Here is a 19,420-nt window from a genome sequence, read left to right as displayed (position 1 = left end):
GGAAAATATTCACATAATGTAGATCTATTGACAACAAATCTGGAATGTTCAATGCTTACATAATCCTGTATAAAACGACTTACTATGGGGGCTTTGCTTGGTGGAATACGTTGTCATTATTGCATATTTCGGATGAGCATAGGGCTGATTAACACAGTAATGATACAACCTTAATTGAAACTTCCACCAATATCAGGACCTGCATCGAAGGTCAGTGCAGGAAATACATTTGCTTTGCAAATCCACTTTGCTGACGAACGGTCCTACAAGTATCGCCAGTTTTAACCAAAAAATTGGATAATTTGAACCTAGTCTCTACGGTTTTTATAATTTGCTGCTCTGTAACTTTCTGTCGGTTTGCTGAACAACTAATATTAGGCCATGACGTGGTGACACATAGGTCGTTTTGTTTAAATTTAAACCATTTTAATCGCTCTCCTCTCAAAAATTAAGCTATTTTTAATCATTCCGCTTTTGAGTTGTTGAAGTTGTATCAAACACCTACCGGAACCTGCGCAGTCTTCAATAATATATCTTGTGGCAGATTAGTCAATAGATACTATCTCGCTGATTACTTCTGAGGAATACAACTTACCACACATAAGTAGGTGGAAAATTATCAATATTCTGCTACCAACAATGGTAAAGAACGATTCCTAAACCAGTCAACTGATGAAGAGGGTTTGGTAGCATTTTCTCGAATGGAATGTCTTAATATGGAGTGTCTTAATGGAATGTCTTAATATTTTTCGTTGATCTCAAAACATCTGCCGCAGTAAGAGTTTAACTTGAAAAGTAAAAAGACCTACTTTTGAAATCAAACCGAATGATACTAAAAATCGTATATTTTTAGCTTCCAGCATGTAATATTGCTGCACTGTACGTCAGGTAAAGACAGATTTTCGTTAGCATTCATTACCTGTAGGGTCCCCTTACAGAGTTTGCCGTTTGGCCTGCTTTTCCCAGTGATCCCAATGGAATGACAGTAATGGATTCCAAAACAAACAACTACTATCCGAAATAGGCTGTTCCTACCTCTTTGAGTTGCCAGCAAACATTGTTATTCCAAGTCACTCAGATGAGACCAAATGGACTGTGTCATGTCAACACTAAAAACTAATCGCGTGCATGAACACACGCGACCTACTTGTCAGCCGGAAGTCAGAAATTGATGTACTAAATGAGTTTCGTAAATGTAGGCATATAATGCAAAATTGCATTTAAATTCGGGTTTGTATCAGGAGAGCAAATGAAATCTGGATGAAAAACCTGCCATTATCGTTAAACTGAGGGAGCCTGACAAATATAAAAGAACGGAGCTTTGGCTGATTTGATATACAGATATATGTGCATGTTGCAAAGCTGTTAGTATCAACGCAACTGAGTTCATGAGGATTGTGTTATGAGTAACTTTGTGCACGAAATGAGACAAGTTCTCCGGAAATCCCAAACTGTCATGAACGTTCAGTTTCCCGCTCGGAATAAAAATCTTATTCAAATAATACGTACTTGACTTTATGTTTTACATAGCTGAAAGGTGAAAACATCTATTCTTGTGTCTATAATACGATATGCATGTGGTGCCTAAATCAGTAGATTTATGACAAAAAATACAATTCATTTAAAAACAACGATTCATATAAAACAGCCCCATGGCGTGCTTAACATTTAAATGTTGGAAAGATATGCTTCAGGTGCTTTTCTTTATCTAATTACGCCCTCAGATGGCGCTTCTTGGATCGTAGAAAACATGAGTAACAAACTGGCTCAAAAAGTTGTGTGATTTGGATAATGATCTCTGAATTTCTAACCCCCTCTGGTACATCAGGTTATTCTTGTATTCAAATTTTGCATACTGTGCTTATTTATCAGGTATTCGATCTGAGTGGAGGCCATTGGAAGAACGCCACTGTACTTCATTTCATTGAAGCCTTTCCTTTGGAAGCCATGCTGATTTCCATTCGGTTAGGCAAAATCATCACAAGTGATTTTTTTATCATTAAATCTTACGTTGTCGCACTGAAAACACAGTGTTCTGTGTTGCTTAGTTATTTTCTAATCTGATTTTGAATAGGACTTTCTTTAGCCAAGGCGCATGGTCTGTCCGCTCTAAAATTATCCCCAAGGGTTATTACAGCTGTTGATCACCCGAATTCAGCTACAATTCTGTCCATTCTGAAGCTGGTCTAGTTGTAAGCAAACCGCTGTTCATAGTAACAGCCATCTCTTGGTTATTCATCTCCATCCACATAATTGTTCAATGTGAGTTTCAAAAGTGCAGTGAGCTGAAATTCTGGTAGCATAACTCAAACAATGTTGACGCCAAGAAGTTGCGGAGTCAAACATGGGCAAAATCATTACACCAGTAGTATCCTTCTAGGCAAACAGGCCATCATACTACAACACGTACGTGGAATGTGACTTGTGGTCGTGTGGAGTGCTTTCCAACTCAGAAGTTGGAGTTATCTCGTGAGACAACATTCCGAAGGATCCAGCTATCATTATAAGCCAGTGCATAAATTTCAGAGGAGTAGACACTGCTCCGCTCAACAAGTAGCTGTTATATTACACTTTATAGTTTGTTGTTTTTAAGGTCGAAAGACTGTTCACAAACAAACCCATCTGACCTAAACTTGATTAACTTGACGGATAACGTTGGAGCATCGCATGTGCTAAGAGACTGCTTTGGATTTAAAGCGCAAAGTAAAATATACAATCTAACATGAATTGCCGATATGAACTTAGCGAATACAGCGAATACATATGGCTGATGTGCAAAAGACAACGGGGCTGCCACACGCACTCAATGATAAAGTGCAAGCATCTGAATTACTGCATATAGAGGTGTGTATGATATTGTTACCGCATATTCAGTGCGATACTCTGTCACAAACGACATGACTGTTGCTACACTCGTGCCCTAGTCAGGAGAGAGTAACAACTTGGATGGTTCTTTGTGTCCTAGTAAAGTTTGTTTGGGGGATCTACTGAAATAGCAGCCTTGTCTAGTGGTGGACAAGAGAAACGCTAACCACGAAAATTCTTCGTCAAAAGACTGATAATTTTTGTGTCTTGGGGAACAAAAGTAGTCGCTGGAGAGTAACTGCTTCCTAAATTCAAACTGGGGTTGTATGGGTCGTGAACAAGCCTTCCAAACCAAGCATTGTTCACGCAAAGATTTGATTTCAAAAAGGTACTTTTAGAAAGTCTGCACTGAACGCCTGTCTCTTAACATTTTGCCCTGATAAGTAATGTGCATTCTATGTGTGGTCAATATAGACCGTCTTGCATTCGTAACGCTGATCCTCCTAAAGTTGGTGAGTAGAATCACTCTGTCGCAGAACTTTTCAACTTTTCTAAACCTCCCTATATCGTATGTTGTCCTGGTATCAATTCTCTTGCGTTTCAGCTGCCTGTGAATAGTAAAAGTACCTTACATTCTCCACCGATTACCATGTGCTGATTGACATGTTTTTGCAAACATGCAGATTCGCTCTGCAAAAACCCTTTGTTTAGGAGTTTCAATGGTGGTTACCTCCCACACCCAATCTCAACGTTAGTTTACTTCATTTTAATTAACTCTTTCGCACAGAGCGCAAATTTACCCACAGTCTCTAGCTTTTTTCCTTTTTGCCTTCATTCTAATAAGTGTAAAGGAACATTCAGTACCTGTGACCGACAACCACGAGTCCATACTGATGTCCATACACTTATTCCATCGAGCTGTTTTGGAACACGTTCTCCTTACACATTCTTTGGCACCTCTTCTCACACTTTCAATCGTACCACCTACCGTTTTCCGAAAGGCAATACCCACAAAGTAAATCTTCTAATAACTCACTCATTTTTTTCTTACACAGATTTTTGGACTCCGCGTCACTTCACTTTTTCTCCATTTGATATTAAAATCTCGGAAGAAGTTAGATTATTTGCTTGCTGAAAATAGTACTAGTATTAGTCAACATATAGCTTGGTGTTTTACCTTCGTGATGACCTTCAGCGCTTAACAAAAATGCACTCTTGTCAGTATGGTTGATAAATATTGACATTTATTATGCATCTAAGTTAGATGACCTTTTAGATTTTACGCCGACAGCAATGCATCTCCTGAGAGGCTGGTATCGACAAGATAGCACGGAAAATAGGCTGAAATAATGACTAGTATAGTGTGTTAAAAGTGTATTAGACAGCGTCCCCGACATGCTCTCTTCCAAGCAATCCTTTCGTGCTAGCGTGCTAAGCTAGTACTGTTCGAAGTCATTGTTGTACAAACTGTCTACATACCATATACAAAACTGAAGTTGATTACCAATCGATTGTCCGTTAATATTTTTGCCCACCGAAGCGTGCAATCCGGCGCGGCACTGTCGTTTACGAACGGAACGTAATACATTCACAATTTGAATAAGAGCCATTAATTCTCGCAAACAAAAGCCAACGTTTCTACAGTTTCAACCCCCCGAATCGCAAAGAAATGAACAATGTATTGATATCGTTCTGCTGCATACTAAACAAAAACTTCCCAAGGGGAAACGATCTCCCTCTGGCTTACTTTTTTTGTTTAATTCTTTGACGGACACTGTCAAACGCACTCACACGCTGTGTATTGACATTGTTTATTTTCAATAGCTTAGTGCGTAGTAAAGTGCATATCATAATGGAGCATTATCCTCCCCGTCATCCTACTTGTCTTCTAAATTTTAATAAATATTTGATAATAGAAAGCGGCAGCCGTAAAAAAGTAGTCATTATGAGTTCCGCCTACTAAGACATTTTAGACCGCTTCAAAATCCATGTAGTATAGGTAAACTGGAAAATTCACTATGGTGAGTCGTGTGCATATTTTGGTGGGTTATGGGCTTACTCATAAGCAAAGCTTAAGTTTCGACCCGGAGTTCCAACATACTACTCATTCCCAGACTGCATGTATCCGAGACCAAAATGACCATCATTGTATTTTTTTGTTTTTATGTGAGATAAAAAACTTGTCGTCCAAGTGTCGCCTTCCCACGGCATTGCTGGCCTGCTTCTGCAAAAAAATAATAGTAATCTAAATTTGTTCCAGAGATAAAACGTCATTTGCTCACCATCCAAATCAGGTGAGCTAAAGATGAGCACACTGACCAAGAAGTTTCAACATTACATTCCCCTGTCAGTCCTCAGAAGAAAATCTCCCCCTTAAAAGTGGTTTCCAAACGACCTGTTTACGACAACAAATCTACGGTCCGAGTAGTCTGTGCGTGCTCACTGGACACAAAAGTCTGCTGGAAAGGCCTATGTCGTCAGAAACGACGGTTCTGACTACTGAAAAGCCCTTTTTCAGGAACGAAAACCTTCATAGTCGACTCACCGATAAACCTTGAATGTTTTCAACAGAGATAAATATTTCCCCGGGCTATTCTCAATTTTGAACAGTGAAAATAAAATATGGAACTAGTTTGATATTCCGTATCGCTACTTTTACAGCAGGTGAGTTCATATCCTATTCAGTCAGGGATCGAAACCTCACACAATGTGGTCAAAAAGTATCAGCCTACGCATTGTCCGCTGTCTGGCAGTTGATTCCACCACAAGTCTTCTGGTTATTCAGCCCTTCATTATCAAGTCATCACCTTCTTCTCTGTCATAAAACGGGGTGCCGTCGTTCCCCCAGTGAGTAGATGCAGTGTTGTTGAAGGGTTGAATAACAAAACCTTCCGTTTCCGCTCCATCCGTTTCAATGAACGAAACAATCATTCAGCGATTTGTTCAGGTAAACCGATTTGAAAAAATGAATGATACAGAGATTTCAAATGAATAATTGAATGCAGTCTTGAGCAGATAAAATATAATAAATTCACACCTGGTTTCCGAAGTAGTGTAACGATGGAGACTGTTAGTACATAAGAAACAATAGTCATATGCGGATTTCGTCAGTTTGTACTTAGAACAGCTGCGCTATAAACGGAGAGTTTGCAGGCGTGGTGCTTTTCTTCAAAGATTTCATCAGCAAAAAGCGATATTCAACCTGTCCCAAAATGGCTAATATACCTTCATGGTGCTGCAAAAATCACTAACAGCGAATGTGCAACTATGCTCGTCTATCTGACTGTTGCATGAGCGCATCTAATGTGTGTATCAGTTTACGTCATTATCAGTGAAAACAAAGAAGATTGGGGTCTACATTTTTTGTAGCAGTCACTATCCGTAGTTTTCTCCTCTTCTGGTAGCATTAACTAAACCTTTCTTCACTTTTGAACGTGTCATAAAACAAACCGATGAACCGACAGCACTCTAAATTTTGGCAAAATCGAGCGATTCAGCCGGCATTTAGCTGGGTCCTTCGATTAAAGTGCACCAAATTATTGCTTAACTCTACTTATGCACAATCTGGTATTCGAGTAAAAATGGGTTGGNTTTACAAATAGGAAGCGTTAGTGGGTCGCCGAAGAGTTTATATAATACTGTGAGGAGTGCGACACGAAAGAACGTCATTCGCCATGTTGGACAATGTTCTAGACGGAACATGGGATAGCTTCCATGCAACGTTCAACAAGAGAAGGTTATCCAAGAGAGATTTGAGGGCGGTTTATTCAGGTCGCTCGTTAACACCAAGTTGATCTACACACGTTGTTGCCCTGTCTAGGAGGAAACCATATTGAAGCTGTTTAGTTTTCTGTTATTACTGAACGAACATGCATACTGACCTAAAAAATGTTGAACACACCAGCAAGCGCAGTCTAGTTTTCGCATCAGTCTGATTGCAATCTAAAATCTGCGGTATCAGAGGAATCGGCATAAACGGACGGACTAGAAGATTATTCTGGCAACTCATTTGACCAGAATGTGTTCCAGTTTGAACGAATTATATTAATTTGAGAAAATAACTGTTTCTCCAGCTATCGGTTTCTGGAAACGGGACAGTTAAGGCATAGATCATGTTGTACCGACTAAAATTAGCAGACAGTTATTTCATCTTCTTGAAGGCAACCTAGTGGGGGGTTATTTCGGCAGATTAACGAACTACTGGTCCTTTATAATGCAGATAACACTTCCAGAATCCAGAATCGCAATGTATTTTTCTGTACGAACAACAAGCCAGCGTCTTCTGTGGGAGCCCGTTACTAGAACGATTGCCGGTGACCCCATATTGGTGTCACTCCAAGAAAACTTATGGAAACTTTTCAGGTAATGTCAAACTTATAGGGCTATAACTTTAGTTGTTTCCTGATATATTCACTACAAATAATAGGTTATTTTATCTATCCTCAGTACAATGTCTTTGTTGCCACAAAGCAAACCATTTTTATTCCACCGTGAGCTTATCGCACCACCCCACTTCAAACACCTAACTTTCCGCCTCTGAGATTAACTCTACCAGAGTCTGCACTCATTCCCATATCTCTGTGAGAGCATGAGATTTCCCTTTCTTGATCATTTTATGGCCTGACAATCACCAAGATCGATCCTAGTCTGGCGTAATTTTTTAACGTCTAAAAAGCTAGCGTCTATGCATCCATTAAAATTAAGGAGCCTATGAAAACGGTCGCCCTCATATGACATGTTTTTGCTAAACCTTAGTCCAGTTGTAATGTGACTGCTATGTCGAAAATGTCTTATCTTGGTGGTAATCACCAGCACCTACTAGGTCAACTTGCATGTCTCGAGTGGCCCAACTGTGTGTGCAGCCAGGATAGCGACATAAAGAAACCAAACGGAAGTAGCTGGCTTACTATTGTAGTTTTCATAACTTTGATCGCAATTATTTGGGACAAAACTGCTCATCCGTACTCGGGTTTCCACATAGGCAGTCTTAATTCTGTCACATCTAGGTGAGCGCAAGGTATTATGGACATTAAGGAAGTAATTTCTTTCTTTGAGAAATTCGTTCTAGTGAAAAGCTACCCAGAACCCATTTACATGCCAATAAAAGTAATTTACCTGAAAATTAGTCGTGAAACAGCCACGCAGATTGTTAGGCAGAATTCCACACGGATCCCGCTTTACCGCACGTCTTTAGGCGCTGCTACGGCCGGTAAGCCTGACCCGCACGAGATTGGCTGAGAATCCGAGACACTTGCCGGTCCGGCATCAAGGCGAGATCTGACTGGTCAGCAATCTGGACCCAACAACCGATCGTGACCCAGTAATGGCCAAATGCCGGTTGCCAATGCCGCATCCAGAACGCGTCAGAACTTCCAGAAAGTTATAACCGCTTACGCTATATATACGAAGCGCTGTACAACAGTTCTTGACTTCGTTTTGGGCAATAATAGACCAGTGCACCTTTTAGTGGTTGTTTTGACGTGAACGCTAGCTTGGGAGGCTCGGACCTAGAACTAAGCTGAGGAAAATACCGTTACTACACAGATAATGACCTATCAATAATCTTAACGTTCGAATGCAAATATGACGGACATTTGTCATTCATGCTGATTAACTTAACTATTCTTGGTTTCTGCCATGGATTCTACCCAGACTAACATTCGAATGACAAATGGAGGATAGCTGAAGAAACCACACTCATTACGCTCTTGGAACGACAAAACGTGTTGTAAACTGGTTAAAGGATGCCATTTACCATGAGAGCAATAAAATGGACGTACCTTAATACGTTGAGTAAACAATTGATCATACGGAATATTGACAATCTTTCCGGGGTCAGACTGACGCTTGATAGGTAGGATGAAGAAATTTTTGAGGACTTTTTCCCCTGAGGTATCCCCCCGCATCCGGATGTTTCGGTCCGAGTTCCTTATTTAAAATTGACTTAATCAGGTACTGGCATGTACGCACTCAAATAATAAAGTGACTGTATGTGTGAAAAACTTAACCAATCCTTTATATTGACCAAAAGCCTTTGATATTTGGACTGATTTATTCCGTCTAATTCAGTCGTCTTCACCGGGTCAATTATTCACAGCTCAAGCCAAGAATACGTCATATTCTCCCTCATAATGTAGAATAGAATCACAGGCTTCGCTCTTCGGACGTACGACCGAGAGTTTTAATGGCCGGTATGTATTTCTGGTTAGTCGCTCCCAAGAAGTTTCACGGTTTGGAAAACCAAGCATTTTCATTCCATTTTATATGGATCAATTCTTCCGAAATACGTATGCAATAAGATGAAAGAGTCCGGGGGAATTCATTTACTGACTGAGCTATGTATCCTGTTTGCAGCACGACTCGTTTCATGCTGAGCGAGGTGGTGAACGTTTTTGGAGATATTGCTCTGACCTACTCAAACTAATGGGCGCCGTTTGGAATTTAGCTAGGAGTCACACGACACTGAACAGTATCGTGTAATTCGGTTAACACCAGAGCCTGACCACTTTTTCACATTAGCCGAACAAGCAACCAATAATGAGGCGTTGGACAATTATTTGATTAATCGACTACACAAATAAGTTTTCATTTAACGGAATGGCAAATGTACAAACATTTTAATTAACTTTGCTCCGGACAGCAAGTAGGGTGTGTTTACCTGGTAGGGATTTTTCGCACAGGAATTATTTCCAACTATTTTCAAATTTATTAGTGATAGGGGGGAATATTTCATTCTTTCTGGGACAGCAGTGCAAAACTAAGCTTTGTTCTGTTTAGCCGGTAAGTAGATAAGAGCAGCTGGATTCATCGTCGGGCAGTACATTTTGTAACCAGTCACTTATTCTAACGCATAATTCATTGGCTCCCAAAGACGAGAACTTTCAACGATACAGGCCCCCGATCACGCTTACTGTAAAGACGGATAGTCTCACGCAGCTGAGATTCACAAAATTCATCTAATTCTCTCACAAAGGCAACACGTAATAGTGCTTGATTCTCACCATACAAATGATTCCTATAAGTATATCAAAGAATTCTCACAAGGATTATTTGACGAATAAATAATCCAGAATAGTTTTCTCTTTCATAACTACTCCCGTACTTTTCATACTGAAACGAATAGAAAGTGCTCAGTTTGTGTGAAGCCTGTCTTAACAACGGCATTTAAGTGTGAATAAGCCAAAGACTGCGAAATAATGCAACTGATGCAGTTGTTGTAAGCAAGCTATATAGGCAAGATTAGAAATTGATAGTTGTACCCGTTCTGGATTGAGAAGACCGACCTGCTCATCAACAGATATACAAATTAAACTGATCGATAGCTTTGGTCTTACTTTGCGCTTAATCCGCTAGTGAGTTGCGTTACATCTTCCAACTATTCTTACTTCACTGTGTGCATAGAAATGGAACAAAACAACTCTTCGTTGTGATTGTAATTTTACTGCAACTCCTTCCATTTCGCTAGCTTTTTTCGCGCGCTCAGCTGTAGTCCCACCACTGCTCGGAACTAAATGCCTTAATTCTATTTTCGCCAGTCTTTCGATTCATGTCATGAGTATCGAACTGCTCCAAATAGAACTTAGTAAATTGGTGAGATCTTAAACTTCCTGTGTGGTCCTACAAACAAAGGACAGAGTTTGAGGACTAACTCTCAGTTCGCGCTTTGTATCTCTCTCCATAGACAAGGCGCACTTTTTCACAAAAACATCAAAAACTTCCTCCTTTTCTATTCTACAACACGGACTAAGCATGTAACAATATAGCAGGTCAACAAATTGTTTAAAATATCAAGCAATCTGTCAATCCAGAAAGCATTATTTTTGCCAGCGTACCCGGAAGATAGTGACGGGATCCCTCACAATGAGGTGAGTTTTGCGATCCCCAAAATAGCGCCGTATTGACGTCAAAGCCTTTCTCCTACTCAGTTCGCCGTTATAAGGAGTAAGTTAACTCGTCCACCAGGTTGACTTGTTAAAAAACAAACGTTACAATAGTTGTTTAAGCTCAGAAAGAGTCCAAACCAGCGATTTTTTCAAAGATGAATGGGAAGGAATGTTTTGCGTCACGTCACTTTAATTACAGGCTTAGTGCGTTTATATTCAGTAAATTACACCTGCCAGTAAACACTGGTTTTGTTGTGATCGTTACATTGTGACTGATATTATTCCTCAGCTTATCTGACCATCCAGTAGGCAAATTTTTATTCGGATTTAGGGTTCACGGGTAAATTACCTTCTCAGTTACATGAAATTCCGTTTTTCAAATAAGTAAATTGTGGGCGAGCTTTCGGATAATCGCCAACTAGATGCCTATTAAAATAGCCTCGTATTCCCTATAGAAAATCCCGGTAAATTTCGGTGGCAACCTGGGATCAATCATAAAGTTTATTTTTTAAGAAACGTCTCAAGTAATCCGCGTTTCGAATTATCACCTTCGAAAGTGTGTGCAAATACTCGTGTCCCTTGTCAGTGGTGTGGCAGAGGCGCGTTAGCATTATAAGTCGTTAGCAAAGAACGTCGCTCATTTAGTAATAATTTCGTCAGTTTTAAAACAGAATCATTAAGCTAAGCAGAGTTAAGTAAAAATAAGTAATTTAGGATATTTAACGCATGTTTTGTCAGTATACTGTTTCATTATGTGAACTGAAGTACATATAGTCCAGAGGAATTGATAAATTACATAAATGAGGGCCCATGCATAAGCCGCGTTCGTGTTAAACCAGTACGAAGGTCACCGTAATCCCCGACGGTAGCAAAACCTCTTTACAACGACTGCTGAAAAGACTGGTTAATTCAGTTGCCAGAGGGGTGTGAATAGAATAGTGGATTGTGACATGCGTGTAGTATCGTGGAAAAAATGCTCCGTGAAACGGAAGTTTGACAGAAAAATTAGGAAAACCCGAGGTTGCCCACTGCGGTGACACCTGTGGACAGCAACACCAATAGTATTGTTGTACATCAACGAAAAGTACACCTGAGCTTCCGTGATTAGAAATAAAGCGCTTTGATGCTTTCAAAAGCTGTTTCTCAACTAGGGAGAAACAGCTACTTAGTGTACCATCATTCGAATAACCTCTGAAAATAATTGCGAAGTCGAAGTATAGGTATAAAGAATGGTGTATAAAACGACAATAGCGAAACAAATAGAATGTGATGTGCTTAAACCGCACCCGAGCGCAAGCATCAATGCAATCGTCAAAACCCCCACCATAAACATCATCATTGACAGCAGCACACCATGAACACATACTGGCGTCTAACTACCATACAAAAATGAGGTAATAGAGCGTTAATAGAGGTTGAATAAGGACTTGTTGCAAATTCATACCTGCTAAGAGAAGACGATCAATTATGAGGTATTACGCCTTTGGAAAGCAATAAAAAACCCACCTGTGCATCAACTCAAATTAAGGTGTCATTAGAGGGGTTACCCCAACGTTCCTTTTGAACTTCAGAAAACATAAGCTAAGCGCACAACGACAGATGAATCCTAGCTAGGCAGTCTGGCTACGAAATGCCAGTATGCGTGATTCTAGAAACGGTTCTGCGCCACACCCTGCAGATATTCTGATCATTTGCAAGCGGGACCACGTGAGCCTCATTCGGGAGGGTGAGATAGTCTCAAGTAGCCTAGTTCAACTGTAGACGTTTTCATTTCAAGTCGACATGTCATAACCTGTCCCCAGTAGACCTCTTGTAAGCACAGTTGGAATGGAAAACACCTCTCTTTTAGGCTGGCGATAGCTGGTCCGCGTAATACACTTTTCAGCAGCCTTTGGCGTGTTACGTTTAATCTGCTTCTCTGACTTAGCGAATACACACTCATTTGCAAACGAATTTGGTTTTTCGAGAGATTCACCTGGAGCCCAGCTGAATCTCACGTTTGCGATGTTTTCAGGCAACTGAATGGCCGCCTCATTTTTCAGTCGCTACGATATTCCAGATATCGCTATACATGTATATCTTTGTAATGTGCTACTCATAAGGTTGCTGAAGATCCATCGACAGCCCACGACCGGTTTCGCGCCTTTTGGGGCTCATCAGGTAGGCCAGTCCACGGGTTTCCGTCAGATCACAGACGACAGATTCAGCTAGATTTTAGGCGAGTTTCTCGAAAAACCAAATTAGTTTGTAACTGAGCGTATATTCGCGAATTTCGTGCAATTCAGTTCCAAGTAGAACATAAGGTTGACGGAAACCCGGGGACTGCGCCTACCTGATGAGCCCCAAAAAGGGCGAAACCGGTCGTGGGCTGTCGACAAATTTTCAGCCACCTTATGAGTAGTACACTACTTCTCTGACTATGCTGGTTCTCTACTAATTACCCTACTTTTCATCACTTCACTCGCTGCAGCTAACTAAATCTTGCTATGCTGCGGAGATACCAGTGATCAAATGCCTTATGTTGCACATCGATTTAGATTCGATACTCGCAATCATGACTCATACAACTGTTTTGTGAAAAAGCCTTTGAAAAACCCATTACTCATTCCAAACCGACCTCAGTAATGGATGGATGTCTTCGAGCGTTTAAGGCACCGCCTCCCTTGGCTAAGTATATTTGGAGCATTCAATCTATCCATAGGGTTGGAGGATCCTCTAAAATTGAGGGAGACCGATACTGTTGGCTGGTCATTCTTGTAACGCTGCTCAAACAGTTCACGTAGTGCAAAGACACTACATACATCACATTCGGCGTCAAAATCCTACTTCACGCAATCAGACTTGGGTCCCACGTGTCGCAGATAGGCGCAAAAATGAAATGAGAGTCATTAGTTGTGCTACGAAAAACGTACCCCAATGCGACTTGTACTTTAATAGCGGAAACATTCGATTTGGATACTTTTTTGAGCATGGATACATCTGACGGCTAGTCCCAATTTTGTAGGACACATTTGAGTTTCAAAGTACATGTGAACAACTCAGCTAATAAGGAACAAATGATTGTCCTACACCTCCTAATAAAGCTCGTCTGATCCAGCATTTTGATGGTGTCAATCCTTAAAGACATGGTAGTACTTCAGAAACTGGTGGGACCACAGGCCACGAATAGAAATAAGCTATTCTAATGCTGGACTCAAGTACAGAACGTCATCTAAACTATTACTGAAATTATTCCCCCAACCATCTAGAGGCTAGCCTTTACTATGTAGCTGGTTTCCGAACCAACCTTGAGTGACCCACGGAGGATAATTGCAATAGCATCCGTGCATTCCCAGCCCCACTAGAAAAACTGGTTCCACTACGCCCCTCTATCCCCAAGCAGGCTATAACTAGGCCTTTTTATGACTTATCATCGATTGAAATTTCATCTAAATCCGAAGAGACAAAGAGCTCTTCATCAAGAAATCGTAGTGGCCGGTCTGAATTTTACTCAATTCCGTGTAAGCGTTAAGACAGAATACCAGGTGTCACGTATAGATACTGTTATTATCCATCGAACAGGCTACTTGTAATTAACGGGATTGTGAGTGTTAGGGTATTTCGCTGTGGTTTACGAAGACTTTTCTCCTATGAGCGGGGAGCTCGTTTCTTTAGTTTATCGAGAAATTATAACGAAAAGGTACACCGAACAAGGATCTGACCTGAATCAACCTGTGATTCCGAAATGATTAGCATCAAAGACCGAACAATGCCACTGATGGCTGATGGCGATATGATTAATTTGAGTGCAAGGGTACTCGCCAGTGGAGAGACGGTACGCAGCGCAACTGATCCAAATTAGTTTAAACTCAGCCGTTTTGTCGGCTGGCATAAATTCGCTAAGGTCGTTAAACATTATCACTGCGCTTTGCGTCTAGACTAAACGTACCACAAAGGTATGTTTCTGATGAAATGAGATATTCTACATGTGTAGTAAAATCTTTTTAGTTGTGACTATATGCGAGAGCTTCGTGGTGGACAAGGGGATGCTCGTTTCCTGATGGAAGTATTCTCCCAATGAATCAAAACAAGGATTAGCTGGCACATAAACGGATGTGACAAACAGTTTCCAGTACTTTGACGGGTGAAAAGTCGGAAAGCACACAGTCGCTTATTTCATCTATTCAGTGAAGAACGCCCAGTCTGCGGCAGCAGATACAGGATCGACCAAATCGTAGTCGACATCGTCTAGGTAAATAGGGTGCCATAAGCTCAACTACTACACTCAGATCCTGTAGGTGAGCTTCAGAATCGTTAAGGTAGCTAGAGTACACATAGGGATGACTTGTCTAAGAATTGCTACGTTGAAGGCTGGACGTGGACTGCGATAGCCCCAGGGTACCTAGCTCTATTTTGCAGAACAACTGGAGTCCTGAACCAGAGCCTTCGGCTCCAGAGCTGAAGCGTACTTTTGGCTGACGCAACATAACCTAAATTTTTATTGACACGGCCGTACACGTTTCAATATCGTACTACTTTATCCTTGAATAAGTAGTTTAAAATGGTTGCGGAAACAGCTCAAGTCTCTGACTTGTCCCATGGGATGCTAGCGACTAGGTGGTTGCGTGACACGGCTTGCTGGCCCTCGAAAAGTACCTTTGACAGTTGGCCGGTTGTTCAGTTTCCTCTTGGTGCGATAGAAATTCATGCTCCTTTTTCAGCAAACTGGCTTGATACCAGTGGAAGTACAACTGACCTAAATATCACATAAACCAGAAAATTTATAAATGTTTCAGACGTCTATGGTCAATTTACCTGTAACTACCTCATTGCATCCAATAAATCTCTTCTGTCAGGTGGGCCCAACAAAGTAAAACAGGTTTCAAGCGATAGATCAACTATTCTTCCGACAGTGATTTCCCTAATGACAGTAGGATACAAATGCCGACTGTAAAAGTCCCTCGTCAATACAAGCAACTCACTAAATAAAATTCTTGTTCAAAAATTGCTTTCTTTGACATTACATTCGGTTTAAAAGCAAAAATTCATTCTTATCATTCTGCAGTGCCTTTTATTTTTCTTGTCATCTATCCGCTGCAGTGCTCTAGAGCCACAAGGTGACAAATAGGTAGAAAGTGGCACCAAATGTTTACTTTTTTGCCAGAAACTTGTGCTACGTGTAGCACTTGTTTAGAAGGAGAAGAGTAAGTTTACGGAACAGAGGGCAAACGCTTCTTCATTTCCGCACTGGTAACGATTAGATACCATACAGTCATATACTCTGATACATGAGGCCTTACGTGACCGGATTAATGTGCACACCAACTAAACATAGCATCTACGACGCAGACAGGGACGTCGCTTTCGTAAAACTAACTCGGTGACCTACTGCTTGATAAACTGACCAGTTTACGGCCTAAAGCTAAATTATGAGTAATCTGCACAGAAATAAAAACATCACGGGTTTCAGTCAAAACATCCACGTAATGTGGATCATGGGACTGAAAGATAGGTAGGTGAGTACTTCACGCTATTGTTTGACCTGTCTTTCTTGAGATGTGCTGTACTGGTTATTTCCACTTACTACACGTTAACCTCACTTGCACAAAGCGGCATCTGTTGAAACTTCGAAACCTTCCCATAATAACATCCGCTATTTGCCTGTTTTTGCATCTTAGTTACCTTGTTGGTCTCTTCCCCAATCCTTCTCAGCTGTGAGACTTGCAGAAACATTACCGAAAAAACATTTACCTACTTGCCTTTCTTCCGAAATTAGTTAATGGTGTTTATAGCTGTTTGCCCCACATGTACGCCGCCTTGGATATAAAAACCTCGAGCCAATGAAATGGGAGATGGAAAGTTGTGTTGGAGACAAAAATGTGCTCCCGATAATCAGCACTTGAAAGAGGTCAAATTTACCAATTCCAGTAGGGTACACAAGGCAAAATAATAAAAGTTCAGACTAACTATAGACCCCACTGTCTGTTTTGAACAGCCAGGTAAAGTCACTGTGTGAAGTGATTCTCTGGATGTTTTTTCTCCCACAACTGCCAGGATCGTCCCGAATCCGCGTGGAAAGTTTGTTTACAGTTGCTCAACTTACTGAAAACAATGGTTTTTTCTGGGCAACTCACTGAATCCTTATTCGTTTTGCTTCAGGCTTCTAATTCTACCTCAGTTACGTCTGGAATCAGATTGTCCGCATACTGGAGTAATGTTTTCACTGCTACTCTCATGGCTACTGCACGTTCTTTGGGACCATGCACCCTAAACTTCACACGTGACTTTATAAACCTTCAAAAGCACATGCAGATTTGTGTTACTTGCACTGACTTTATAAAACATTTCTTTCATACTGGGCTATGGTATGAACCGAATGCTGTTGCTGATTACCACGTCAACAAAAATCCAGAATTTTATGGGCCCACAGCATCAAGTACCAAGTGCTCTACAACCTCCATTTGTATATCTCTTTAAAAATGTGAGGAATACTGCCTAAACTTTTTCCACGCAAAGAATTATTAAAAACCTCAAAACTATGATCTATGCACAGATTCGAACTGATCCTTAGAATCAACCCCTTATTCCCGTGGATTTCCAGTGCTGCTCCCGTCCAGCCGATGATAGAACCAAAACGATTGTGGTGTGGTCGTCAGCCACGAATCCACTGGATTTCTAAACTGAAGATCAGAAACAAACTCCGGAATTGTCTATTTCGTCAGCGTGTGTAAAACACAGATTTAGGAAAGTGGTGATGTTCGCCAAATTATCAAAATGCTAGTGTTAAGTGTTGATAACTCTATGAGACGAAAATAAGGAATATCGCATGACCGCTACTTAAGGATGACCAGAATCATTAGTAGCTGTGTTCAGGCATCGGCCACAGAAAGTGCTAAATTGGAGTTATACAGTTGTGTCCCCTCCTTTCCATTAGGTATGCCCATGTATGAAAGTCACACTTCTTTTTCTCCGCAGACAAATCAATGTAAGACATTTCCAACCCTAAAACGAGACTTAATTTAAAAATATGTTTAGAATTCTTCGAAATTAGGTATTTCTAATATTTATTGAGCCTAAAGCTTGCTCTATCCACAAGTTTGTCTACAGGGACTATTTCTGGTCAAGTGTCAAAAAGACGAAGGTCACGAATAAATGACAATTTAAGTGCGTACAAAGCATTACAGATCCATGAAGTTTCTTTTAATCGGCGTTGGCTATAAATGATGCTAGGCTGGATCTGTCCCTCACTTTCAACAGGAAGTATGCTTGCACCTTAGACGCACACATATGGCCAGTTAGGATTAGACAGTATTCGGCTTGGTCTATGCAAAGATGCTCACAAAAAATCAGCAAACATAGCATACTTAACGCTCCTAACTATTCAGGTTATTAGGTCACCAATCTACTGGTATTCCATTCCATATGTGTCTGTCTCGGATAGACTGGAGGCTGTGTTGCTAATAGGACGATCCCAGAATAGATTCGCATAGCGTTCTATAGTTAGCCATAAGTCTGTTCACCTTGGTTCACGCGATGATGGTCGTTGAGTCACCTCTAGCACCATTAGTGACTCAGAATACCAAATCACTCAACGCGTCCACACGGCAATAGTTATGAAACATCCCCTGCAGTATTGTTGCAGTCATGACTGTTTGATAACACCAGAAGGCTAAGGTAGTTCCGGAAAACTTGTTTTTTTTTCGCTGACCTTTCGTTGATCGATTACCGTGTCCCTTTTTAGCCCATAAATACATTTCAACCATCAAAACATGCCTTCAGTTCCCAAGTCGAGCCGTTCACTTGATCTTCTTGTGTCTTGCACTCTCCACTTATCCGACTAGAAATTGAGGCTCAGTTAAATTTTCCCTTTTGCTTTTCGGCTCCCCAATTCGCAAGATCCGTGTCACCAGCTTTTATACTTCCGACCAAAGTATTAGGGCTTTTTATGTCAGTATTCAGTTTTTACGTACTGGTCTAACCGTATAGAAGTTGCTTCGTACTACTGTTCCCATCGATTTGGCAAACATCTGCTAGCTACCATAGATAGGTGGACTTGATCATGACCTCCATACCATTGGAATACGTCTATCTAAAGATCCGACTCTTGTTCAGTCCAGTGAACACAAAGTATCCACCTAAGGAAATGTGGTGGAACTGTTCACACACTGAATATTGTGCCAGTCCATGGGCATCAATTTTATCGCTCGCGTTCCATCGCCCGATGGCACCAGAGTCCTGCACTTTGGTCTCCATTCACGGTTTGCTACAGGCCACAATGGCCTTTGAAACAAATTTTCAGCTTAAATTTGACAGTAGGTCAAGTACTTTCGAGATCGTGCGGTAACTTAAAAGAGTCTGTCAGCCTTAATACAGAAGTGATGTTGGTGCATGGTAGTGAAGAATGAAGGTTCTATTCGCATCGTTTCTCAGACCAAACTCCGCAACAGCAGTCGCGAGAACTGTCCACAATGCGGCTGACTATTTTCACGGTACCCTTCTTCAATCGGTTGCGCAACAAATATCATTCCATTGTACCGCGACCAGCAAGAAACCTACATCGTTCTTCTTGGATGTGTGTCCGTCATTTCAGCTGTTAGGCGGCTGAATAATAGCAATAAAAGAAACCTATTAGGGTTGTTTGTTTCTTTTTTTCATTTTGGAATGACACCACTAGAGCATTCTCCAATTCTGGTGGGAATTCATCTTCCTGCTCAGTTAAGAAAGTGCATTTTTCAGGGTCGACCACCGTACTT

At 40.9% G+C, this 19,420-nt stretch overlaps 1 protein-coding gene across 1 annotated transcript in view; it reads right to left on the bottom strand.

The window, feature by feature from the left end:
- The window catches only part of T265_04907 (hypothetical protein), a gene marked incomplete at both ends in the record, with an annotated part of 146,454 nt that extends 127,534 nt beyond the window's left edge, over positions 1-18,920 (bottom strand). Inside the window, 2 exons of the mRNA XM_009169767.1 lie at positions 8,586-8,651; positions 18,834-18,920. Of these exons, the coding sequence (XP_009168031.1) occupies positions 8,586-8,651; positions 18,834-18,920 (153 nt within the window). The remainder of the gene's footprint in view (positions 1-8,585; positions 8,652-18,833) is intronic.
- Between the last annotated feature and the right edge of the window lie 500 nt (positions 18,921-19,420).

This window comes from Opisthorchis viverrini (assembly GCF_000715545.1).
Source record: "Opisthorchis viverrini unplaced genomic scaffold opera_v5_86, whole genome shotgun sequence".
NCBI classification, from domain to species: domain Eukaryota; kingdom Metazoa; phylum Platyhelminthes; class Trematoda; order Opisthorchiida; family Opisthorchiidae; genus Opisthorchis; species Opisthorchis viverrini.
This window is presented reverse-complemented; position numbering and strand designations above follow the sequence as displayed.